This window comes from Otolemur garnettii, unplaced genomic scaffold, assembly GCF_000181295.1.
Source record: "Otolemur garnettii isolate 467f Iridium unplaced genomic scaffold, OtoGar3 scaffold00004, whole genome shotgun sequence".
Lineage (NCBI taxonomy): Eukaryota > Metazoa > Chordata > Mammalia > Primates > Galagidae > Otolemur > Otolemur garnettii.
This window is the reverse complement of record NW_003852399.1, coordinates 34,938,905-34,965,620: the sequence shown is the minus strand read 5'-3', so window position 1 is coordinate 34,965,620 and position 26,716 is coordinate 34,938,905. Positions and strand designations below refer to the sequence as shown.

Sequence of the window (26,716 nt, the reverse complement as noted above, 5' to 3'; positions counted from 1 at the left end):
CTATACTAGGATTTCTGTGCTCTCTTGTTTTTATACTAACCCACTTTTGGACAAAATGTCTCACAGTTTCAGCTGCTGGTCTCAAGTTAGCCATTGTGATTCTAGTGAACCTTTGTTGGATCCTTTGGCGTTCTCTTGTTCTCAGGTTCCTCTTGTAATTCATTGCTGCTTTTGTTTCAGCCACACTTCCCTTGGCACCGTGCAGGGCTGGTCTTGCAGCTGTGATTTTGTCCTTACCCCCTTACAATTTGAAGTTGATGATAATACTCTGTCATCTAGTTTGTTGTATTTGTCAACTATTGGTACTTTTTATTATTGCTTTTATCTAGTTATTCTGTCTGTTTTCATGTGAAGATTCCAGGGAGCTTATAAACCATGCCCCCAATATGTTATCTTCCTCAAATCCTCTTGTTATTATTATTCTAGTTTCCACACTTCTGTGTTACAGAATAAGAAACGGGTCTGGAAGGATGAAAGCAGAATCATATAGTCTTGAGGAGAAAGGAAGAAATCTTAGTTGATATATATATAAAGATATGGGAGAAAAAAGGAGGAGGAGGAGTAAAATCAGAGGCTGAGAAGGAATTTGGGGAAGATTCTAGAAAATGAGGTGTTTTGTAGGAGGAGATGGCTGACGGAATTCAAGAGGAGATAAAGGAGAATGCAAGATAATATTGTTTAGAATTATACAATATATCTCATGAACTATCCTTGATGAGACACAAGTATGGCAAAAGTTTCTGATTAAATTTGCAGTTGAACTCCACATACTGCACTTGACATTTCTCAAGACTGAATTCTATCAGTCAAAGCTTGAAAATGGTAACAAATACATATGTAAAAGGTATACAGTTTTAATAAGGAAAGTAGAAGATGTGCAGTAGAAAATATATGTGAAAACATCTCAATAAAATTGGTGTTTGTGGAGACCCTACTGCATGCCAACCACCAACTGTACATTCATCCTAGCAGTCATTCTGAGGTGAAGTACTAGGACAGTAAACAAACCGAGGTCTTGTGAATTTTGAGCCAATGATCAGTCCATTACACTTTGTAATATCCTTTCTCCAGTGGGTTAATGAACACTCATCAAAAGCTACGAGCTACGTACCCTGCTATGTACTTTATATATTATCTTTCACGTTCATCCTCACAATAAGCTTGTAAGCTTGTATTCTTATCCACAGTTAAGGAACTAGGAACTGAAATAAGGTAGAATACTTTCCAAAGTTTACACAGCTTTCAAGTGGCACAAATACAAATCGGAACCTCTTTTGCTTTTTTGAGAAGAGTCTTGTTCTATTGCCCCAGCTAGAGTATAGTGGTATCATCATAGCTCACTACAGCCTCAAACTCCTGGGCTCAGGCTATCTTCCTGCATCAGTGTAGGAGACGCCAACATCTGAGCAAGATAATCTGCAGCTGAGGCGTGGACCTCGGGCCATTCCTTCACAGGAGTTCCTTGTGGAAGAAGAGCCCGTGCCCTCAGCCCGTAGTCATTGTTAATTTCTCCCCTCACCTGTATCATTCCCTTTCAATAAAAGGCTGGTGCGGAGGTTGCTCGGGGCTACCCGGAAAGTAAGGGCTGGCCCACCTTCCACAAGCTTGTACTTCTAATCCGCTTCTCGCCTGGTTCCTTCCTGCGCTAGCCGAGCCCAGGGCCACAGGAGCCTGACGGGTCGCGACACGTCAGCCTCCCAAACAGTTGGGGCTACAGGTGTGCACTACCACACCAAGCTCATTTTTCTTTTTTTTTCTTTTTACATATACATTTGTTTATGAGGTTTCCACTTTTTGCCTTCACAAAATCAAAAAGGCTTAAAATTTAACAACAATAACAATGTTTAAGATAAACACCAGAAACAAAAACCTCATAAAGAATGAAATAAGATAAATACATTCATAAAAGAAATCAAACGATTGCTGCAACGAAGTATTAAGCAATAATAATAAGAGGAATGCAAAGAAAGTAACATTCGCATTGTCAAATAAGAGTAAGTCTATTATAGAATGCTTTGACTCTGAGGTTCAGTATAGAGTCATCAATTAACTCCTTATTATTTTTTTTCCAAAGTCTCAAAAAATAGACAACTGATATTTATAAACAAAATAAAAGATAATTTCAAAAAATAGATCATGCCAAATCTTATAGACAATAGAAAGAGAAGAAATACTTCAAAATCATTCTACTTAATCTGGATACACCTGATATTAAAATTGCAAAAAATATATTATTGTAAAGGGGAAATTACAAACCTAATTGACTTTTAAATGAGGATGTAGTATCCATATCCTAAACAACATATTAACAAGTTGAAGTAAAAATTAATGTTTAAGTAATGTACTTTAGTCAAAATCGAATCCAATTTATGTGAGAATTAGTCACTATTTTCTTTCTTGTCCTTACCCTCACCCCCTCCCTCCTTCTCTGCTTGCTCTCCCCATCCCCCATGCCCCACCATGTCATTAATTGTCATTAATTGTCCTTATATCAAAGTTGAATACATAGGATTCATACTTTTCCATTCCTGTGATGCTTCACTAAGGATAATGTGTTCAACCTCCATCCAGGTTAGTACAAATGCTGCAAAATCTCCATTTTTTAATGGCTGAATAATATTCCATGGTATACATATACCACAGCTTGCCAATTCATTCCTGGGTTGAAGGGCATTTAGGATGTTTCCACATTTTAGAGATTGTAAATTGGGCTGCAATAAACAGCCTAGTACAAGTATCTTTATAATAAAAGGTTTGTTTTTTTTTTTTTCCTTCTGGATAGATGCCCAGTAATGGGACTGCAGGATCAAATGGGAGGTCTAGGTTGAGTTCTTTGAGGTTTCTCCATACTTCTTTCCAAAAAGGTTGTATTAGTTTGCAGTCCCACCAGCAGTGTAAAAGTATTCCTTTCTCTCCACATCCATGCCAGCATCTGCAGTTTTGAGATTTTGTGATATAAGCCATTCTCGCTGGGATTAGATGACATCTCAGGCTGGTGCTAATTTGCATTTCTCTAATAATTAGGAATGATGAGCATTTTTTCATGTATTTGATAGTCGTTTGTCTATCTTCTTTAGAGAAGGTTCTGTTCATCTCTCTTCTCCATTGATGTATGGGATTATTGGTTTTGTTCTTGTGGATTAATTCTGTATAGTTAGTTCTGCATAGATCCTAGTTATTAAGTTTTTGTCTGATTCAAAATATGCAAATATTCTTTCCCATTGGGTAGGTTGTCTATTTGCTTTGGCTGTTGTCTCCTTGCCTGTACAGAAGCTTTTCAATTTAATTAAATCCCATTTGTTTATTGTTGCGGTTGTTGCTATTGCCACATGGCAGTCTTCTTCATAAAGTCTTTCCCCAGACCGATATCTTCCGGTGTTTTTTCTATTCTTTCTTTGAGGATTTTTATCGTTTCATGCCTTAAATTGAAGTCCATGATCCATCTTGAATCAATTTTTGTGAGTTGAGAGAGGTGCAGGTCCAGTTTCAGTTTTTTATATGTCCAATTCTCCCAGCACCATTTATTGAATAGGGACTCTTTCCCCCAGTGTATGTTCTTGTTTGGTTTATCAAAGACTAGGTGGCTGTGAGTTGCTGGTTTCATTTCCTGGTTTTCTGTTCAATTCCAAATGTCTATATCTCTATTTTTGTGCCAGTACCATGGTGTCTTGACCACTATGGCCTTGTAGTATAGCCTGAAATCTGGCATGGTGATACCCCCGCTTTGTTTTTATTACTAAGCATTGCCTTAGCTATATGGAAGGAATCTTCCCCAACATGTTCTATGAAGCAAACATCACTCTGATACCAAAACCAGGAAAAGACCCAACTAAAGAGGAGAATTTCAGACCAATTTCACTAACAAATATAGATGCAAAGATTCTCAATAAAATCCTAGCCAATAGATTATAGCTTATTATCAAAAAAGTCATACATCTTGATCAAGTAGGTTTCATCTCAGGGATGCAAGCCTGGTTTAATATATGCAGGTCTATAAACGTTATTCACCGTATCAACAGAAGTAAAATCAAAGCCTATGTGATCCTCTCAATAGATGCAGAAAAAGCATTCAATAAAATCCAGCACCCTTTTCTAATTAGAACACTGAGGAGTATAGGTATAAGTGGCATATTTCTTAAACTGATCAAAGCTATCTCTGACAAACCCATAGCTAATATTTTACTGAATGGAGTAAAACTGAAAGCTTTTCCTCTTAGAACTGGAGCCAAACAAGGTTGTCCCCTATCACCATTACTATTCAACATAGTGCTGTAAGTTCTAGCCAATACAATTAGACAAGAGAAGAAAATAAAGGGCATCCAAATCGGAGCAGAGGAGGTCAAACTCTCTCTTTTTGCTGACGATATAATCTTATACTTAGAGAACCCTAAAGACTCAACCACAAGACTCTTGGAAGTCATTAAAAAATACAGTAATGTTTCGGGATATAAACCCAATGTCCACAAGTCAGTTGCTTTTATATATGCCAACAACAGCCAAGATGAGAGGATAATTAAAGACACAACTTGCTTCACCATAGTCCCAGAGAAAATGAAATACTTAGGAATATACCTAACAAAAGAGGTGAAGTACCTCTATAAAGAAAATTATGAAACCCTAAGAAAGGAAACAGCAGAGGATATTAACAAATGGAAGAACATGCCATGCTCATGGCTGGGAAGAATCAACATTGTTAAAATGTCTATACTTCCCAGAGCAATTTACTGATTCAATGCCATCCCTATTAAAATACCAACATCCTACTTTCAAGACTTGGAAAAATAATTCTGCAGTTTGTAGAATTTTTCTATTTAGAGACAGGGTCTCCCTATGTTGCTCAGGCTGGTCTTGAACTCTGGGCATCAAGAGATCCTCCTACCTCGGCAGCCTCCTGAGGGTCACAGGCATGAACCACCCCATCTGGGCTGTATCAGAACTTAAGTGTAACTATTTTCAGACTCAGATTCTTAACTACCGCACTTGGTTACTAGATGCCTTGGAGTGTGAGCTAGGTCATCATCTGTCAATATCTCCAGATTTGGGCTGACTTTTTGCACACCCCCATCCTCGTACTGATAGCCGTTTCACTAAAATCCACTCGTTTGAAGAGGATTATTTCTTATCAGAATGGGACATCCAAGGGGTTATATATTCTGGTTAGCATTTCCTGAAGTGAAGCAGAGTGATTGAAGGAGCCAGAGGAAAGAAACTACACAGAATAATTCCTTGACAACTTTAGAATGAGCCCTATATGGTGGCATTTGTCAGTGTAAAGGTCTTAAATAAAATAACTTACTGAAATATTTTCTGATTTCAAATTACAGAGTATCTGAGTAACATAGGACTTTGAAATTATTTCAGTTTATTGGTTGTTTAATAATATTTTATTCCAGAATTATAATCTTGTCTCCTGTCTGGCTAACCTGAGAATCTATCATTCCTTTAATCCAGGTGTCACTGTAGTCCGAAATCATTTTGAGCTCTTGTTTTGCCATCTGAGATTTCCAAAGATGTATCTAAGATTAACCCCAGTCCATTTTAAAGATAATTAAGGACCAGTTATTTATTATTTATTTTTCCAGGGTTAAACTTGCTATAATGTTCTCTTAACAAAAGAAAACAAACAAACAAACAAACAAAACAAGAGTGACATTCCAAATAAAAGTCTAAGAATATTCAACAGAAGTAGGTTATAGATAATGTGTGTAAGCCAGTCAGTGCGGTTAAAGGTAATAGTCTGGGGAAGAGCAGAAAAAGAGAAAAAGAGAAGCCTATCTTTGTAAAGTGATTTTTCCCCCTGTTATAGAAGCCGGCACAGATGTCCCAAACAAGACTAGTGAGATCTGCAAGGACTTAAATGAAAGGGTCAGAAGCTGTCCCCCCACTAACCGTGATTGTTTCTGACCTCATAAAAAAAAATACACTGAGACTAGACGTCACTGCCTTGACTGATCCTCAAATGGGGCCATAGAAACAGGGAAGTCTGATGATCTGATTCTCCTAATTAACTCAGGTAATTCACAGTGGGGAACTAGCTAAGACCTTTACTCTTCTGCCATCAACCAGATGGGCAGAGCTTGCTTCCTGAGAAATGATCTTACAGTTAAGATATGCACAGTTCCTTTTTTCTTTCTTGAAAATAGGAAACCTGATTTTCAAAGCACTGTGCTTCTAATGCTGATATTTTTACCTAAATGACGCCAGCCCCATGCCAAGACCACAAAAGTACTGTGGGATAGAAATGTTTACATTTTGGCTTCCCAAAGGCAAAAATGGAAGTATCGATGCTTCTTTGTTAACAGCTTCTACTTAATGATTCATGTAACTGACAATTATCAGTGACACGAAAGAACATTAGTGGGACCTGAGAAATACACTGTCAGCTTTCATTTGCTTATGTCCTTTCTAACACACATGAGGGACTAGACTGTGTTTGGAAAAAGAGGAAGAATTTGGATGTTGAGTTATCTGTATATTTTTTAACTGCTTTATGAGATCAGTACCAGTTCTTTCTACCAGTCTCTCAAATTCAGGTTTTGCTCACAGGAACACGTGCCTCTGCCACCACATCAATCTTCTGGGGAGTTAGGAATGCAAAGATCTCTTTTTGTACCTTCACGACCAACACATTTGTTGAGAATAAAAAGGGCTAGGCTTTGACATTTTCCAGCTTGTTATCTATTTAATTTTCCATCTGCTTCTTTTGCCACTGCCTTCCAAAGGAACATCTGCTGCATATCTGAGAAAAGGGAAGGAAGACTGGATCTGCGCCACCTGGGTCTGCAGTCCTAAACCTTGGGATCCAGAATGAGGGAAGGGAAGAAGACTAACAAATGGTCCAGAAAATAAAATGAGGACAAACAGTCTGTTAGGAACAAAGCCGTGTTTCCCTTTATTGCAAGGACCACATGATTGGCAAGCTGGGCAGCAAGGACTACAACCAGCAAGGGCCGCAGGAGGGGAGGCAGCTGGTGACTGGCCAGCGGCAAGAGCAGTTCCCAGAGCTTAGACACTCCCCCCAGTGTCTTCCTCTCCATATGGTACCCAATTCCTCACTGCACTCTTTAAGCTGCTATGAGTCAGGCTTTGTTCTGGGCATTCCAGAGGCATAGATGAATAAGACGTAATTCTTATACTTAAATTAGCCAGCCTATGGGAGATATAGACAAGTAAACCACAAATTACAATATAAAGCGACAAATTCTGTTTTCTAGGTAGAGAAATGATGGTACAGGGATACACAGAAGAGGAAGGAAGTCTTTCTAATCCTTTGAAGAGAGATGGTGGTTCAAAGGACGGAATGGGTATATGAGAGAGTGTCATGAGCTGAGTCTGCAGGATGAGTAGAAATATCAGAAAACAACTTCTTTTCTCTCTTTATCACCAAAGGGCAGTCTCTAACAGCCAGCCTTAATAATTAACTCAAAAACATAATCACCCAAAGTCTTAAACATACCCACACACCTCTCTCTCAACGCCAAGGCATCAACATTTATATCAAATATATCAACCAGCTGGGTTGTGACACTTTTAATATTACCTGAGAGTCACTTGTGAGGACAGAAAACTCTCATCAGAGTGAGATAAAAGTGTCAGCAAAATAATAATTTCCCGACTTGGTATGATGGAGTAGCCAGTTGTCTGATTTTAACTCTTCATAATTACCTGACTTAAGTATCACTAAAATCTTTATATGTAAGACCACAAGAGCAAACACAATAAATTCTTAGGGCTCGGGGTTTATCTGCAAACAGCCAGGTATGGAATGAATATCTATTTTGGGTACTATGGGGAATAGAGAAGGATAAAACATGACCTTTGTGTCTAAGAAGCTAAAATCTAATTGCAATAACCAGAGCGTTTAAATTTGCTAACTGAAAAAAAAAGGGAGCAAAAGCCAATCTCCTTTCTATAGTTCTGACATGACAAATATTTAACATTTAAATGAGAAAAGAATAAGGCCTGTGCTATGCTTCGTTGCTTGGTAAATGTGTGCTTCCTTCACTTTTCAATGCTGGCTACAAATAGGGATAAAACTTTTTGTCATTTGTTTTAGATTAGTCATAGTGTGTACTGAGATGCAAATATAGCTGGCATAATTTATGACTAGGTAATTATATTTTGTCTTCATTGTAATAAATTTTATTTTAAAAATGTGTTGGCAAAACGGAAATAACCATGAGGAAAGAATCAAACACACTTTTTTTCATATCATATTTTCTTTCCATCTCAAAAAAAAGAAAGAAATTTTCCTCAATATTTAAAAACACAATGAGAGATTTAAAAAATGAAGTTTTTATTGCCAACAAGTAGCAAGCTCTGATGAGTTCAAATTACGTATTGAAGGCTTGATATTACTCACTTAAAATCCTGATGGTGATTATGACCATGTGATGTTTTGTTTTAGTTTCTTACATGGGTTTTAAATATGTTACAATTTTTAATTTTTAAATATGACTATCAGATATGATAAATAAGAAAATTTCTTATTTTCAGAATGTGCTTAAAAAGAGACTGATGATTAAAACCTTTTACTATTTCACATTAGGAAAGAAACCAAGACTTCCATGACAGTCCATTGTTCTTCTGATAGAAAAACTTTCAAAGTAATTTAATCCAGATACCAAAGTCCTATATTTCCTAGTTTAGAGTTGACAGAAGCACAGACTATTCTTCAGTTGGAATGGATGCCAGTGGTACTTAGTTAGAGTTACATGTGAGAAAGCTAAAAATCAGACAGTTTAAATAACTAAACCGTGTTTGTTTGGATTTACAGCCATGCCCCAGGATTCCCCAGCACATCCTGATTCATCATATTACCTGGTCACCATAATTCCTATTTAATTTTCTGTCTTTGACCATGCAAAAAAATCATTTTGTTTAGGGACAGAGCCAAACAAATCCTTTCCTTGGCTGAACTTGAATATGTGGTGCCACCTAGGACCCTAGAAAATCAGATTTTGCAGTCTGGTCCCATGACCTGAAAGAGTGGCTCTGAGGCTACTTTGTTCCATACCAACCGGATTTCCTTTCTTGATTCTGAGACTTTAGAAACAAGAGCAGCAGGTGAAACTATCCCCAGGTCACCCATCTACCTTCACTAAGCAAAGATCTCTTTTTGCACCTTCACAGTCAACACATTATTAAGTACAGTTATTAAATCTGCTGTGATCTCTGTGTAGACCTGGGGCTGCTTGAATGAATGGTGCTTTTGTGGCTGAGGTGTTGTGCTACAAGTTAGTTTCTTTTCTTTCTTTCTTTCTTTCTTTTTTTTTAGAGATAGAGTCTCACTTTGTTGCCCTTGGTAGAGTGTTGTGGTGTCACAGCTCATAGCAACCTCCAACTCCTGGGCTTAGGCGATTCTCTTGCCTCAGTATCCTGAGTAGCTGGGACTACAGGTGCCTGCCACAACCCCTGGCTATTTTTTATTGCAATTTGGCCAGGGCTGGATTCGAACCCACCACCTTGGTATATGGGACCAGTGCCCTACCCACTGAGCCACAGGTGCCACCCTACAAGTTAGTTTCAAATGAGCTTCAGGTAAAATTGCTGAGAGAAAAGCAGGCAGATTTAGTAACTGTTTAAATATTTCAGGCCTAATATTGTCTTACTTTTAAAATAACTACACATAATTATCTTTGGCATCAGCCTAATATAGATCAGGCATATAAATACATCAAGAGAGAATTAAGGCATTTGCTGAAACATGACTGCATTTCGCTTGGAATAGAGAAACTGCATGATGGTATGGTTATCGTTTAAATAAGACAGAGATCAAACCCGAAGTTAGACACATTTCAGCCTGAACCCCTCGCCCCCAACACAGATACTTGATTTTCTTTTTCTACATGTGTCTATTCCATAATTCTGCTGTGCTTTGCCCTTTTCTCTAATTTGGAGGCAGGTGCAGTGGGAGCTAAACTATGATAGTCATTACTGCAGCTTCCTTATTCAAGTTCTGATGAGTGGGTGGAGCTCCTCCACAGCCACTGGGGCTCAACACATCTTTTCTCCTCTGTCAACTTTTCCTCTCCAGGATCAATCTGAGCCTGTGGGTCCGTGGAGGGTAAACCATTTCTGAGTATTTTCTTCAATTATACTTCTAATTGCATTTGCTTTGTCACCCATAGGAGTACCAGGAAGCCTCCAATTTGGAACAATTTGTAACCCGATTTTTATTGAAGGAGACCTTGAATCAGCTGCAGTCTCTCCAGAATTCCCTGGAATGTGCCATGGAAACTACTGAGGAGCAAACCCGTCAAGAAAGGCAACTTGAAACTTTTCATATCATGTCCTTTTAGTGCCTCTGTTCATGAAAAACCAGTTGAGAGTCGTTGTACTTATACTATGCATTAGTGAAACTAAAAATGGAAATGGAGAGAGTGAAAAGGAAAGATGAGGACTTCCACTGGGAGCTTGTCTTAGAATTCGCCTCTAAAATGACCATTCCACATTTTCTATTACTGCATATCATTTATTCAGCAAATTTTAATTGAGGGTTTAGTAGAGGGATAAGCACACACCGGACAATGTAAGAATACATTAAACATAATGGCAAGCCTTAAGGAGAACTAATTTATTCTGTAACAGAAGGCATAACAAACTATACCACAGGTACAAAGTGGTGAATGCCATAGAGAAGGGGAAGTAAGTTGCCAGTGGATTTCAGAAGAGTAATAATAAGACATAGCTAGAGGGGTGGTAGTTAATTTCATGGAGTTCCTCTGGGATATTTGAGCAAATGGGTATAATTTGAAAATATGAAGTTGATGGGAAAGATTACAGACTACATGAACGTGGATAAAATGAGTAGACCTGAGAATTTGGTAAGCCTAATTATTCCAGGAAGTGAATGATAGAAAGATTTCAACATTTTAATGCCACTAATAGTTATCACTGAGAAGATAAGTGGTGACATTATAATAGATGCAAAAATAAAGACAGTAATGCTAAAGAGAAACCTACCTTAGACATGTGTAAAGCACACATCAAAGTAATCCTAGCCAACAGTTGGTATGTTCTTGAGTTATCATTGTTTACACCTCGCCAGTTAGAAAAGGGCTTGGCAAAATTCTTGCTCTTATGCCATGTTTTGGCTGATGTGTTACTTTAAACTTATGCTTGTGCTTTATCTAACTTTTGCATTTTAAATTAGAGAGAACCACACAGTAAATTTTTTGAAGAAGCTGGTAATAGACTACATTTTAGGAACAATTTTTCTAAACAAATTAAGGGATGCATAATTATTAGGACATCTCTAAAAAACAGTGGAATTTTCCACCATGTGTTTACAATGTCAAAATGAATGAGCACCACCAAATTCTAACAAAAGAGCCTATAATTCCAGAACCTAATGAGACTGTGCAGCTGAGGAACACAGGGATGGACTGACTCTTCAATGGATCTGGGAGGCATTTCTCACATTGTAAACTTTCTATTTTCGCTGCATTCAGTGATGCCATTTCAAATGGCAAAGTGTAACAATTAGCTTTAGAAAAGCTACAATTCACCCAGGCCCTGAGGTTGAACAGAGGATAAATGGAATGTCTTCAAGCACAATGCAATTGATTTCATGTTCCTAATGAGAAAATGAGGCCTGTTTTCTTGTTTCTTTTGTTTAGAAGCTGTGGTAATAAAACAGGTTCTCCTCCTTTTGAATCAATCACTTTCCACCTGAGAAGAGGCTTGGAAAAGCTCTCTACTTCCCCTGGTCCTGCACTTTGGTTTTTCTGTAGCTGCCTCCTGCAAACTTTGGTTTTTCTGTAGCTGCCTCCTGCAAACTTTGGTTCTGCACTTAACCACCATCTAGAGAAAGTTTAATTGATGACTGTTCTTTGTGTTAGGCCACAGGCTACCCTTGAAATCTGTGAGTGCTGCCAACAGCTGCCTTGCAGCTGTGTTTTATGAGAAGAAGCATGACAATACAGAGTTTAAGAAAAGCAGAAGATGCTAGAAGGTTAATGAACCTTCTACTTCTGGATTTCAAGCTCAAAAATAACTTGCAATCCTGAGAAGTATAATCGGTCTGATGTCAGTTTATGTGTGCTTTTGCATGGCACTGACCAAGGCACCCAGGGATGCCCATATCTCACCTCAAATCTGTGACACTCCTTTCTGAGAGGTTTGGGGGGAGGGGGAACATAAATAAGCGAACAGAAAATAAGATACCACTATAGGTTTATGCCTTCAATTTCCAGTGTGAAGTCTCTGACAAACTGGACTGAAGCACATGACGTAGGCCCACATCGAAAGGGGCTGTGTTTCCTCTCCCAAAGCTACATCTTCCTATCACCTGGCTGCCAAAAACCAAGTGAGGGACCCTCAGGACCCTCACCAATGAAGAAAAGACAGAGAGAGAAGGTTATCCCTTTCCCATGAAAACAATCAAGACACCAGAGAAAAAGCCTACAAAGAGATGACATTTGAACTGGACCATCAGGATGGATTTGAATGGCAGGATAATGTTTTCTCTGAAGGGTTCTGTCTACTCACTCACCCCATTTTACTCATCTCGAATCTGGCTAACATCTAGTTTGGACACTGATGGGACAGTACAGTATCTAGGAAGCTTTTACTGCACTCAAACCAAGGCTTCATACTTCCCACTTCACTGCCATGTACTCCCTGAGCGCCCTCTACTTTCTATCCACTTGTCTCAGCCCCTTCCTTGTTTATCTCTAAGGTGGAAAGCCTATTATATACTTGTGCCTTCTTGCCTCTCCTGACAACAACAATCTCCTCCATCAGATGTTGAGTTTCTAGATAATAGGGATTTTGTGTTGTTCCCCTCTGCTTAGTACAGCTACTTGTTAAATGCATGAAACTGGATGAATGAAAAAGAATTCCAGGTAAAGAGAATGCTATAGAGGAACAGTAAGTGAGGACATGGAACATGAGGAGACCAATCTATCTACCTGGCATCTAATGTTCAGAAAGATCTTAAAAGCTAGACAGATGTGTTAGGACTTAATTCTATCAGAGATTGTCATTGGTGGTTGTAAACAAAAGAACAATAAAATGAAAACAAGGTTTAAGGAAAATACTATGTAGGTATGTAGATTACATTTAAGGAAGATGGGGACAGGCTCATAGAGGAGAGGTCGAATTGGTATCTCCAAAAATTCATCAGTTTTTTAAGTTCTAAAGGAAGATCCTATGAAGCCCTGCATAGGCGAGACTTGTAACCTGCAGATATCATTAAAATTCCCTGGGTCATAATAATTTGCACTCCCTTCAGCATCAAAATTACTGAATACTAAATACTTTGGGATTTAATTTTTATAAATCCTAGAGATACAAAAACTCCTTGGGATACAGAAAATTTAGAGAAGTCATCTATTCCATCTATCAGCCCTAGGGCAGAACCACACAGTATCACTCATCCTGCAGTAATGAGTTAGATATGCCATGCTGGGCAAAATGTCTGTGTCTATTCATGTGAAAAAAGTTATTCCAGAGAGAAGGGATGTGTACAGCTGGCATGCCACAGAGGTGGGATTTTTCAGATGGCATTCTATAATGCTCTTTGTATCTGTCCTGGCAAACTGACTAAATGGGGGTCACTTTAATCCCATGTCGTTTGAAAGCACCTAATAGCCAATGACAAGAATAATCATTACGTTATCCTGAAGTTTCCCTGTAGAGGACCCCTGTCCTCTTGCATAAACCTCTTCTTCAGAAACTAGATTTCTAGGAACATAGTTTTAATTATGTGCAGATTTCCTTTTTATAATGGAATCTGAGAGTTTGCTCTATTATTCAGAGTCCTTCTATAGCCAAGGATATAAGTGATTCCTTCTGGACTTGAAGTTATTTTTCTTCTTCTGACCGCTATCCATCATGGAAGGAAAGATTTTAATTTCAGATGATTATAAAAGACAGTTTATGATTCCTTAGCTTGAACATAGATAAGGACTACTCTAAGTACCTACTCCTGTGACTACCAAAGTTTCTAGACAGTTGGGATTTTTTTATGCCATAGGAAAATCCATAAGGAAGTTTGGTTAACAACTGGAGATTAAACATGTATAATTTCTTTTTCTCTCTCCCCAAAGCCTTAAAAGAAATGACATTAAAAGTGTCTGGCTAAGAGAACACATCAAGTCCTGCCCAAAATTACAAGGATAAATGAAGAGCCAAAGGGACAAAAACTTAGAATCAAAAAAAAAGAAAAAAAGAAAAAGAAAAAATGGGAATCTAGTGGAAACTAATTTAGAAGCTCAGAGAAAGCTGGAACTTAAGCAGGCAGGGCAAGAAGCCAAGGTGCAGTGCAGATGGTATCACAGAACCTCAGAAAACCTCAAGAATTGGCTGCACTACATGTAACTGTGAGTGAGGGTGAAGGTAGAGCTGAAGTATTGTTCAAAGCTCCACCTAATCCTGGAAGAACCAGAGGTGAGCTTTCTAGAGGTGAGCAGGTATACACAGGCACAACTAGTGGTCAGGGCACAATGCTAAAAAACAAAACATTAAGTGAAGTCTGCGTATTGATCAGTGAGTATGAAATCACCTTAAAACACTCTACCCCCAGAGTATTGACAACTGGGCTCATACCCTTCAGTTGGGATATGCTTCTCTGAGGGATGTGATCAGTCCAAGAGAAAAGACTTAACAGTGCCAGTGGTCAGGGTGTCCCAATAAATAGGCCCAGCCACGCCACTCAACCATAGAAGCTGCAAGCTGATAATCCCCACCACACCCAGAGAGGTTCCAATCAGACTTGTAGTTCCTTCTCTAAAATGTGTAGAGGTCAAACAAATCAAACACAAGAAAAGAAATTGAAAAGAAACAGAAATAACACACAGAGCAGGAAAAAAAATCTTCAAAAAAAAATGATCAATAATTTCAGAAATCTAAGAGAAAGTATTGCATTTATGAATTAAGGACAGGATGCTATTTCCATAAAAAGGGTATTGAAACACACACAAGAGGTCTTGTAAATTATAAGTATGATTGCAAAAAGTGAAATTCTCTGAGCAAAGTTTAGATATAAAAGTGTGATGAGATCTCTATAAAGAGAAAAAAAAAACAGGAAAGAATAAGAAAACTAAAGGGTCAGTTCAAGAGGTCTAATATTTGTAAAAAGCAATTCCAGAAAGAGAACAAGAGAGGAAAATTATCAAATGAATAATTTAAGAAAAATTTTCAGAACAAAAGCATGAGTTTCCAGTTTGATAAAACAGAGCAAGAGTCCATGGTGAGGACCAGTAAAATCCAACTCCAAGGCATGCCATTATAAAATTTCACAACACCGGTGACAAAGGCAAGTCCCAGAGAGAAAAACTAGGTCATATGCAAAGAATTAAGAAAACACTAGATTTTTTAGTAGTGTTTCTGGAAGCTGGAACAAAAATGGAACAACTTTTTTTTTTTTTTTTTGAGACAGAGCCTCAAGCTGTCCCCCTGGGCAGAGTGCTGTGGCATTACAGCTCACAGCAACCTCCAACTCCTGGGCTCAAGCGAGTCTCCTGCCTCTGCCTCCCAAGTAGCTGGGACCACAGGCACCTGCCACAATGCCCGGCCATTTTTTGGTTGTAGCCGTCATCGTTGTTTGGTGGGTCTGGGCTGGGGATTCGAACCCGCCACCTTAGGTGTACGTGGCTGGCGCCCTAGCCAGTTGAGCCACAGGCGCCGAGCCAGGAACAACTTTTTGAAATGATTTGCAACTTAGAATCCTTTACACCATGAACCATCGATAAGGCAGGTATTTATACATGCGAAAATACACAAGAATTTTACCTCTCATTATATACTGTTTCTTATTAATCAATAGGAGAGATTTTCCACCAAAACAAAAAAGTCAACTAAGGAGAAAATCTAATAAAGGGGATAAGGAAGGTAATCTAACCTAGGAGAAAGGCTAAAGGAATCTTCCCTAGATGATAGATGATAAAGAAAAATTGGGGGATGAGTAAATTAGTACTACATTTGACTGCCTATCATTGAAAAAAAATACAGTGGCTTAAACCCATAAGAGCTTATTATCCCCTATAAAGAAATCTGGTGGGGAGCAGCTTAAGTCAAGTATGACACCTTCACAGATTTATCATTGACTTTCTGTGCTGTTCACCTCTTAAGCGCATCTCTTCCATTCCCAAGTTTACCTCAGGCCCAAGGTAGTTGTTGGAGTTCCAGCTATCATGTCCACATTTCAGCCAGGAAAGAAGAATATTAAAGACAAAAGGGATCCCTTCAACTTGAATCTGTCCTTTTAAGCAGCCCTCCTGGAAGTTCCTTATAACATTGCCATTGGCCTGAGCTTTTCATATTGGCAAGTTAATAGGTAAAGCCTAAAACTAAAAATAAAGGGAGAAGCCATGTAAACATGTTATATAATGTAAATACCTGCTAAAAGTGTTGCCTTTGTGAAATTGAAAAAAGGGTATAATATAACGGTTAGAGGAGTGAGCTGCTAAAATAAGATTTGTGGAATTATTTGACTTTTAAAAATATAAGGATGAGGCTCAGCACCTGTGGCTCTAGCGCTAAGGCGTCAGCCACATACACCAGAGCTGGCAGGTTCGAATCCAGCCCGGGCCCACCAAACAACAATGACGGCTGCAACCAAAAAATAACCTGGTGTTGTGCAGGTGCCTGTAATCCCAGGTACTTGGGAGGTGGAAGCAGGAGAATCACTTGCGCTCAGGTGTTGGAGGTTGCTGTGAGCTGTGATGCCACCGCACTCTACCCAGGGCAACAGCTTGAGGCTCTGTTTCCAAAAAAAAAATATATATATATACACACACACACACACACACATATATATATATGATATATATATATGGATGTATAGCTCTGATCAAAAAATTAGAAAGCTGAATTATAGGAAGAAAATCTATGGGTGTTTTCAACTTAAACAAAAGATTATAGCAGCATACACATAAATGTTTTTACTACTTATGGTTGACCAATAAAGGAAAGAATCCTTTCTTATATTATGATTTTTACTCAGACTTTAAATTTTAAGAATAAAAAAATGTCCAGAATTGTCTTCCTCAGGTTCACACACACAGGTACCAAATTACTCCAGTTTCTAGAGCATGTTTGCAAGCAGATTTATTCTTGGAAGTTTTCATTTCCCTACACAAGAAAACCTTTGGGACTGATGCTTGAAGATTTGCTCCTGGGGGCTAAGACTGAAGTGCTGACATTGAGGTTAAGTGTTATCTCTGTTGTTCAAGGCAAGGGCCAACCAAGCCAGAAGTCCTGTCAATTCAATGGCCTGGGAAACGATCAAGCCGCAGAGTCCAGAGACATAACAGCTTTTCCCCTAACAGCCCACAGTTCAATGTCAGCGGTCCAGGTAACACAGCCTTGGTTATTTTTCTTCATCAAAGTCAATTCATCTTTGCATTTTCTAATGGATTATTTTAACAAACAGCAGCTAAGATAACAATAATAATGGAACACTTTCCTTATGTTAAATAAGTTTGAAATTGAAGAGATGAAGAGTGTAGGGTATGAAGAACTCAGGCCGTGGTCCTACCCCTCAGCACCATCAGAATCCTTGCAGTTGTGCCTGGGGCAGCCCACAGAAAGATGGTGAACAGGGGAGAAAGCAGCTCTATTAGCTAACGTCCAAAGACTTGAGCTCTGTAGACCTCTTCATCATCTTGAAGCAAAGGGGTTTCTTTTAGACTATGCTCTAATATGCTCTAAATCTCCATGCCTCCCTAAGCATACCCTAAATTCATTTAGAAAAAGGATCCTTGTTTTCATGATAGGAGTAGCAAGGCTGGTGTTTTTGACGTGTGTAATATAATGTATGATTTACAGGACTGAACCTTACTAATAATTGTTAGGTTATTAAATTTTAACTGTGTCTTTATAGGTCTTTTAAAATCAGTTTTCAATATGCAAACTCTTGTTGCTAAGCATTGGAAAATTTTTATAAAGCATACATATACACATGCATATAAAGCATACATATACACTTGAACGTATTCTACACAAATAAATCTTTATAAATCTAACGTCATAAAATGAAAGTACTAACTATATCCTATATTTACACCAGCCATACTTCAGAATCCTTTCTTGAATATAGCCTCATTTTATCCTAATACCTTATAAGATAAATGTTTAGCTTCCCTATTTCCCCACTTCACTAGCGAGGAAGCCACAGCCTGAAAATCTAAGTGGCTTTTCCATAGTCATATGGAATATTAGTCCATTTTCCATTTTCATTGTGAAATAGCCTTAAAATTGGTGGTTACAATTGCAGATATTTGTTTTCCTTTCTCGTGAGTCCCCGGCTATTATGATTTGGGCATTTTCAGCTGGACAAGGCTATAGGCTGCGTATAGACTTCAGCTCTCCTCACATAGCCTTCTTTTGGGACAAGTGGACACTGAGCATCTTCTTCTCCTGGTGGGTGTCAGAAGTCCAGGAAGCCAGGCCAAAATTACACAAGCACATTAAGAGCCATTGTTTTAGGCACTGTATGCATCCTGCCTGCTAACTTTCCATTGGCCAAACAAGTCACATGCCAAGCATAGTAACAGTGGGAAAGGAAATAGCACTTCCCCTGTTACTGTAGTAGGTGGTACAGTCAACTCGTGGGCAAAAGGTATACACATATACTTCTATACTGGAGGAAAGTGTAGACTTGGGAACAATAATATAATCTCCCACATGACAGGAAAATGACAATACTAGGCTCCCAAGGCAAAATATAGCTTGTTCTTTCCCTTTTAACCATTTAGAAAAGAGTCTTAGTCCCAAATATCCTTCCTAAGAACTTTGATCTGATAGCCACCTTGCATCTTACATTGAATCTGCTCAGATTGGAAATATATTAACTAATTTGTGAATTAATTATTTACATTACTTATTAATGTAAATAAACTTATTTATACATTTATAACATTTTATTCAGCCTCTTTCTTTTCTTTCTTTCTCTTTTTTTAAAATCATAGCCACTTCTTTGTGGCAGAGCTTTTGCTCATTTTTACATTATAATTTATTTTGTGGGCTTTGAGAGGTTCTTCCCCCAAGAAGACAGATGGCGGAGTGAATTGTCATGTTCAATACTACCCGTTTGTAATTTAGAGCTTACCTTTATTGCGTTCAAAACTAACGCATGGCTTTATTAAGTCTTGAATTCAATCCCATCCACATTTTAAGAAATGTTAAATAATATTACTTCAACAAATGGCTGTGGAAACATTTTAAATAAGCCTCAGTAAAGGATACACAAAGATGGCAGGATGTGTGGGCAGGGGCTAAGACTCTAACTCTGCTTTTTCCACCTTTGTATAATATTAATAACAACTAATTATAGCAGCAGAATGTACATAATGTTTGTCGTGGTGCTAGATACACACATACATACACACGCATACAGCTATTCTACATGCATGTATATACATGTGTGTATATGTCACATATACTAACATAAGTCCAAAGGCTGTAGTCTGCACTCTTAGCCACTGCTCCATGCCTGCAGCATCCAGATGTACTCAAGTCCCTGGGAAAGGAGACACCTCATGCCCTTTTGCCTTGTAGCTGTTTCTACCTTCCTGTGGTCAGGGGTATTGTTTCACTGGCTCCTGCCACTGCCCTACAGGTAAGTTTAGAATTATTGATTGATGCATTCCTTTTTCAAGAGAAAACCAACTACCTTATGGGGTTTGTGAATGGCTCAGCAGGATATTTTCTTTTGAATATCAAAGGGCAGACAGGCAACAACAGACTGTGGAAATGATCCCACTAGAATGCATCGACCCACGGAAATCAATAACTTAGAAAGTGCTCATGTAAATACATTTCAAAAATGTGTTGACTAGTCAATGACACTGCATCCTTCCTTTAGGGTAAAAGAAAGTTCTGAGATATCCAAGCATTTCTACTATTCTAAGTTTAATAGGTACCCTTGTGATTTCTGCTTCTGCACCCCCTCCAGGCTTATTAGAAGAAGACAACCAGTGGACAACTCAGATAAATAGACTTCAGAAATTAATTGATAGACTGGAAAAGAAGGTGGGTACTTCCTTTTCTTTGTTCTCTCTTCTATTTTTCAAGATATTCTGACTCGATATTGCTCATTTCCTCCCTATCCATGACAGCCCCAGAGATAGAGAATAGCCATGATCTCATTAATCCTACACAGGGTTGCCTGGTAGGTAGTTATTTGGGATTTTGTTGTTATTACAAAAGCAAACACAGTTAATTCTTCCCTCACCCCATCCTCCTGCTCCCAATTATATTTAAAATAGGATGTAGGGTTAAGAGTTAAATAAGTCTACTGCACTGCCTGGTTCTTTGGTTATCAAGCAACCCAAGTGGCAGTGAGCTTGAATGATGCTGATGGCAGCTCTTTATTGGTTAAAGTCTTGGGAATATTTCAAATAAATTCAGGGAAATAGCAGTGCTATCTAAAAGATAAGATTCCACACTCAACTCTTAGAAATTAGCATTATAACTGATGATTTTGCCATTAAAACTACCTAGTGAACAAGCAAGTTAGGATGTGAGTTTAGAATTATATTTCGTGCTCCTAATTATCATATTTTGATTGTCTAATTCAGTAGTTCCAAGTAGTCCTGATATTATAATGATTTTTCCCATATACAACTTTGATGGTGGAGGCAACCTTCATCAATCAACAAGAAATGTGCTTGTGAGACATCAAGGAAAGAACGTTTATGTTTGAGACAGGGTCACTGATTTTGAAGAATCTAAAGTCTACTTATAAAAATAAACTATGTTCTTTTTGAGAGAAAAAGAGTGTGTTAGATCTTTAAAAAAATTATATATATATTCAGAAAACCTAAATTTTCTCAGTAAATACTAGCTGACTGAGATGTGCTAAAGAAACAGAGCAGGTGCTAAAATCTATAGATGCTCACCTGCTCAGCTGGGGGTACGATCACTGTGAGCTGAGATGCTCAGGAAGGACTTCATATGGCAGGAAGAGTTTAAGCAAGGCCTTACCAATGGTAACTCAATTAAAAATTTGATGGTAAGCAACAAATCACTTATCTAAATTAATAAAAGCTCCCACAGAGTCAACACATACTCTAGAGACCTGAATTGAGGAAGTCAGGAAATAACTCTGGAGATCTGGAAGGTGAGAAATACGCACCCATTTCTTGGTTTACCTCCACTGGAATAAATGAGTACCAGCTATTTCCAGTCTGTTGGCTTCTACTCAAGATTCCAGGAGGGAGAGTCTGGTTGGTCTTGTTAGGGTCACCTGCTGGCCTCTTGGATAGAAGGGGGGGATACCTTGATTAACCATCCCAGAGAACAGTATTGAAAGAAGAGATAATTTATGAAATGAAAATGTATTGTCATTACAGTGGGCATAAATGCTGATTAACTAACACACTAAACCCAAAATCAATATTTGCAATAAAGAAGTAAAGTTTTAGCAAATAGAGAACAACTGGAAAGGGCATTCAGTGAGGTGATGGCATGAACAAAAGTTAAGTAGATCAGCTTGGGTAAGAGTCTTGCATTTAGGGAAGTAGTGACAATAAGGTTGCATGGACAGATGGGGCCAGGTCGTGGATGGCCTTAAATAGTAGGCTAAGGCATTTGGACTTGGTCTTGGCAACAAGAGGCTTTTATTATTTTTCAACAGGTAAGTGACAAACCAAAGGATCCTGCAGATATAATACAAAATTGAGCAGCAAGATACAAAGCAAATTAAAATGAATGTAAAATGCATTAACACAAGGAAAAACTAGGCTCAGAACCATTAGCACCAGCTCAAATATTGAAGAGCAGGTTTGTGCCCCTGAATCAGGTATAGCAAGAGACAGGCCTGCACCAAGGTAGTGAGTAAGAAGAAAATAGCAGATTGGAAAAGGGCTCGCGGAATCAACACATAGTCTAGAGACACAAATTTAGGAAAAGTCAAGAGACTTTTAACAGCATCATTGAATGGGTATGGTGGACCAAGGACAGGGAGAACTGCAATGACAGACTGAAGATTTGAGCCTCTGTGTCTGAAATGGTTATACCCTTAACAGAAAAAGGAGCAACACAAGTGAGAGAGAATTAGTGAGGTGAGGTGAGAAGGTGAATGGGCTATACAAGGACACATTAGCAGAAATCCCCAGTCAGATGTTAGTAGGGAGAGGTCTGGCCAACAGGTAAAGGCCTTAAGAACCATCTCCACAAAGATGAACTATGAACTTCAAGTCCTGAGGATGGGTTAAGTCTCTGAAAAGGAGATTGTTGTAAAGAAAAGCCAAGTGAAGGAGAAACAACCCTGGGAATTTCCAGTTCCTCTGCCATCCTGTTTTTATTTGTTAAATTTACATTGTCTACTTACTAGATAGTAGAACAAATACCAAAATTATAAGCTTGCTGCAAATCAGCTTTCTTCCTTTCTTATTTTGTTAATTGATATGTGAGCTCAGACAAAAAAATTCTCAGGAAAATAGTGACTGTGACTATGTCTATTAGTTTTCTAATGTTGGAAGCCAGGGAAATGCAGGACTCTTCTAAAGCTGTTAGGACATATGGAATCAGGCGTTAAATAAGTTTGAATTCACTTAAAGAACACAAATATCTCTTTTTAAAGTGGTTTTGAGATTCTGGACAAAACGTTCTTTGCTATCTGAAATCTATATAGTTATTTTTAAAGGAATGGTTCAAACTTAGGCCAGGCCTATTTTCCCCCAACTTTAAATCAAAGTATTGTCGCGTATCTTTCTTTCCTCGTCATTTTTCTCCCTCCCTTCTATGAAAGGGTTTCATTTTAAGACCATGTCTAGGAGATTTGCTGAAAGTACAATGTGATGGTTTTCAGCAGGTAGGCTTTAGCTATGTGGAGCTCAGCAGGAGCTGTCTTAATGAATGGAAAAGCAGTGTGAGTGGAGTTTTCTTCTACAACTTATTCTGTATTGTGCTGAATTAGATTTACAGAGAAAAAAAAAGTAACCAATTGCCAAACAGTGACTCAGTGGATGTCATTTCACTGCTGACTACCTTGTCTCCTGGAGTTGTGAACACAGGGTTTGATCTCCTCATTAAAAGGAGGCGCCGCCTGTGGCGGAACTTATGTTATCTGTTATCTCCATTAAGTATTTATGATAAATCCTTCCTGCACTGTAAACTGAACCTGATTCTATTCATTGGGGAGAAAATGACACTTGTAATTTCTACAAGTTTCTTCAGATATGCCTTCTATTGATCCCAACCCCCATGAATATTTATGGGGATCTACTGAGGTTTTATCTGATGCTTTGCTTGATCCTGCAGGACACACCTTCAATGTTCAAAAGAACACGAACAGAAAAAAGTCTTCGTTCTTCATGAAGTCCTCAATTCATCATCAGATCACAGGACATTCTTGTTGGAAGGGATATAATTCAGGATGCCACACTCATACAACTTGTTTTACATTTTCTTACATTTTTCTTACCTTAGATTGGGAAAGGGAGAACTGAAAAGTGCACCTGAGTTAGTGTCAGAAACACAGTGGTCAAGGAGATTACTAAGTTACAGTTCCTTTATGTGGAGCACTTTTTAGTTTCCAGTTCACATCTATCTGCATTTTACATAATTTTACTTTCATGGAAAAGCTGTGATTTAGAGGGGGCCTTGATTCAGCCACTCATTTAGTCAACACTGTTGAGTAAATATGGGTCAGGTACTCTTCTGGCAGTGGGGATATAGCAATGGCCAAAACAGGTAACATCTTTGGTATCTAGAGAGACAGAACAAAAATCAAGTAAACAAATCCATGAAACAAGATACTTTCAGATGATGAAAAGTGCTATAAAGAAGTAGGGCAATTTGATGGAGATTGGGGGGTGAGGGGCTGAATACTCAGAGTGGTCTGGGAAAGTCTCCGTAAACGGGTGGTATCTGAATTGGGAGTTAAAGATGAGAAGAAGACAGCTAGATGAAGACCTAGGGATACAGAATTTAAGGCAGAATGAACTGTAAAAGTGAATCCTACAGAAGTTAAATAACTTGCTGAAAGTTCCATCACAACGTAACAGCACAGCTGAAGCAACACAGCTCTATTATTAACAGGCTTATGTTATCTCAGACAATCTGGATTTCGACAGCTTTCAATTTATTTTTTATCTATTTAAGGAATTATTATGCATAATCTTCACTTGGAAGAAATAGTAGGATATATATTCACCAAACGAAATTCTCAGAGAGTACATACTCAGTTTCACTGGGGATGTTAGTGTTATCCATTGGACTTCACAGAAGATGCTAAGGTGTTTAGAGGAATCCTTCATTTTTAGTGAATATCGATCAGATTTTCATTTATTTTTTAATTTGCTATTTAATAATGCAAAATTGGTGCCAGAATGCAAATGTAATATAACAATAAACTAGTATTTATAATGATCTCTCCCAAAATGTAGAAATGTGGCAATACTCAGAGTAAAATAAATGAGACTGTTAGGCCTGGCCATTTAAATCGCCCTATCCTTCCCTTTTCTGTTTTAATGTATCTCTGTCCTCCGGTTTGCTCTATAATGGTACCAGTGAAGGAAATTCTAAAGCAATAACAAACTGAACATATCAAAAGAGCTCCTTACAATTGATAAGTGGTTACAAAGAATCTTCGTTAGAATAGCTCAATTTTTTTTTGTTTGTTTTTGAGACAGAGTCTCACTTTGTCACCCTAGGTAGAGTGCCACGGCATCACAGCTCATAGCAAACTTAAACTCTTGGGCTTAAGTGATTCTCTTGCCTCAGCCTCCCCAGTAGCTGGGACTACAGGCACCCACCACAATGCTTGGCTACTTTTTAGAGACCAAGTCCCTCTCTGGCTCAGGCTGATCTCAAACCTGTGAGCTCAGGCAATCCACCCACCTCAGCCTCCCAAGTGCTGGGAGTATAGGCATGAGCCACTATGCCTGGCCTTAAATAGCTCAATTTTTTAAAATCAGTTATTTATCTCCTTTCAGATAATGAGGTTGATTCAGTATCAGCCATGAAAAGCTGGGTATGGCGGCTCATGTCAGCAATCCCAACACCTTGGGAGACTGAGGAAATATGAATATGTATAAGACATGAAAGAATTATTGGAATATATGGTATTTTTAAAATTTAAAAAATTATCTAATTTCTGATTCTGTCTGCCACTTTTTCTAATTGAAGGACCTCAAACTTGAACCATTGGAAGAAGAAGTTATTGAAGAGAATACTAAATCTGTAAGTACTTTTTCCAGGTCAAAATTTTAGAAATGTATTTTGTGAAACCTGAGTTAATCTCTCCAAAAATTAGTTACTATATCCATGAAAAATTGAAAACATAAGTAGACAAATTTCATTTTGCATAGCTAAGTAGTGTTTGCTAAATTGTGATGTGTAAACCTGATACCTACTTTACAGGGCATGTAATAGGTGCAAAATGAAGATTGATTTTATGCACGTATAAATGAGTGCATGATTAACTAATTGAATGAATACTACTGGCAATATGAATGATAATTCATATTGTGTCATAAACACATTTTGTAAACCCTGCTATGTGGAGTTCTGTATATACTTGAGCTGAAACCTGGTTCTATTCATTTTGTATTTTCAGCATTTAGCCTAGGGCCAAGAACATTGTAAATGCTCAGAAATAATTTTTCAAAGGATAAATTGATGTTTAGAGAAAAGGGAGCATTTATATCCCTAGGGAAAAGATGTCCAACCAGAATGGTAGCAATTTATAGAAACTGAAAGAAAATGGACAAAGTGACCTTAGATGAAGATACAACAAAAAGAAATGGGTGTAGAAATTAATTGAAAATCAATATGCACCATGCTTTGTTATTTTCCTTTATTTTGATGCAAATATTTATGGCACATTCTGTTTTAGGAAATTGGATGAATACATTTGCATTTAGTGGAAATTTGGCTTTTAAAATCTTGTGTCCTATAGAAATCATTTTTTTCTTATTATCTTAAAAATGTACTATGTACTTCATAGATGTTGAAGGATGAGTCACATTTACATGAAACAAAGATAGGAAATAGCTTTCATCTCTGAATCACGGACTTATTTCCCCAAGCACTGACTACACGATAAAAGAAGGTGAGACCCACCCATGTGCCAGGCTCTTGCCCATCTGTCCAAATTCATAACACAAAGTGGATCTTCAGATAAAGCCTTGGGGGATTCTCAGAAAAGTTTAGTAGTGGCTATGACCATCAGAAGACTAGTTAGGCACACTTCACCCTGCTATAAGCCATGTTTTTCACTATGTGTTTAATTCTCTTATTCCTCCAAAAACAAGATTATAGTCTGTGTTAATTTATCAGGAATCCAGAATTTTAAGTGGTAGGTAGATGTTGGTGGGAAGTGAGACAAGAGAGGGTGTTGAGCACACGTACTTGGAACAGTAGATTTGCTCAGTCCCAGAGGTTCAGTCAGGGATGGCTAACCTCGTGATCGCATATCTGTTATAGTTGATAGGTTTGCATGTAGGAAAAACTATACCATGGTAAAAGGAAAAAAGAAAGAGAGAGGAAGAAAGAAAGAAACAACATAACTTTTCAAATGTTGTGAGAGATGATTGTTTATTCTTACATGATTTTCTAATGTGAGACTATTTTCTCTCTCTAGCTACGAGGAAGGAAAATTGTCTGAGGATTCTTTGGGAAAAATAACAGCTATTCCATTTGCTGGTCCCTGACCAACCAATGCCAATCCAAATTTTAAAAGATCCATATACACAACATTATGAATTTAATAGTGCATAGAAGTACTTAAACAAATGACATTAGGCCAAGTGTTTCGGTT

At 38.1% G+C, this 26,716-nt stretch overlaps 1 protein-coding gene across 1 annotated transcript in view; it reads left to right on the top strand.

Annotated features, from left to right (window-relative positions):
• NECAB1 (N-terminal EF-hand calcium binding protein 1) overlaps positions 1-26,716 on the top strand; it is a 142,158-nt gene that overhangs the window by 90,573 nt on the left and 24,869 nt on the right. The window contains exons 6-9 of the mRNA XM_003782494.3: positions 10,131-10,267; positions 17,181-17,302; positions 19,904-19,980; positions 25,084-25,137. Of these exons, the coding sequence (XP_003782542.1) occupies positions 10,131-10,267; positions 17,181-17,302; positions 19,904-19,980; positions 25,084-25,137 (390 nt within the window). The remainder of the gene's footprint in view (positions 1-10,130; positions 10,268-17,180; positions 17,303-19,903; positions 19,981-25,083; positions 25,138-26,716) is intronic.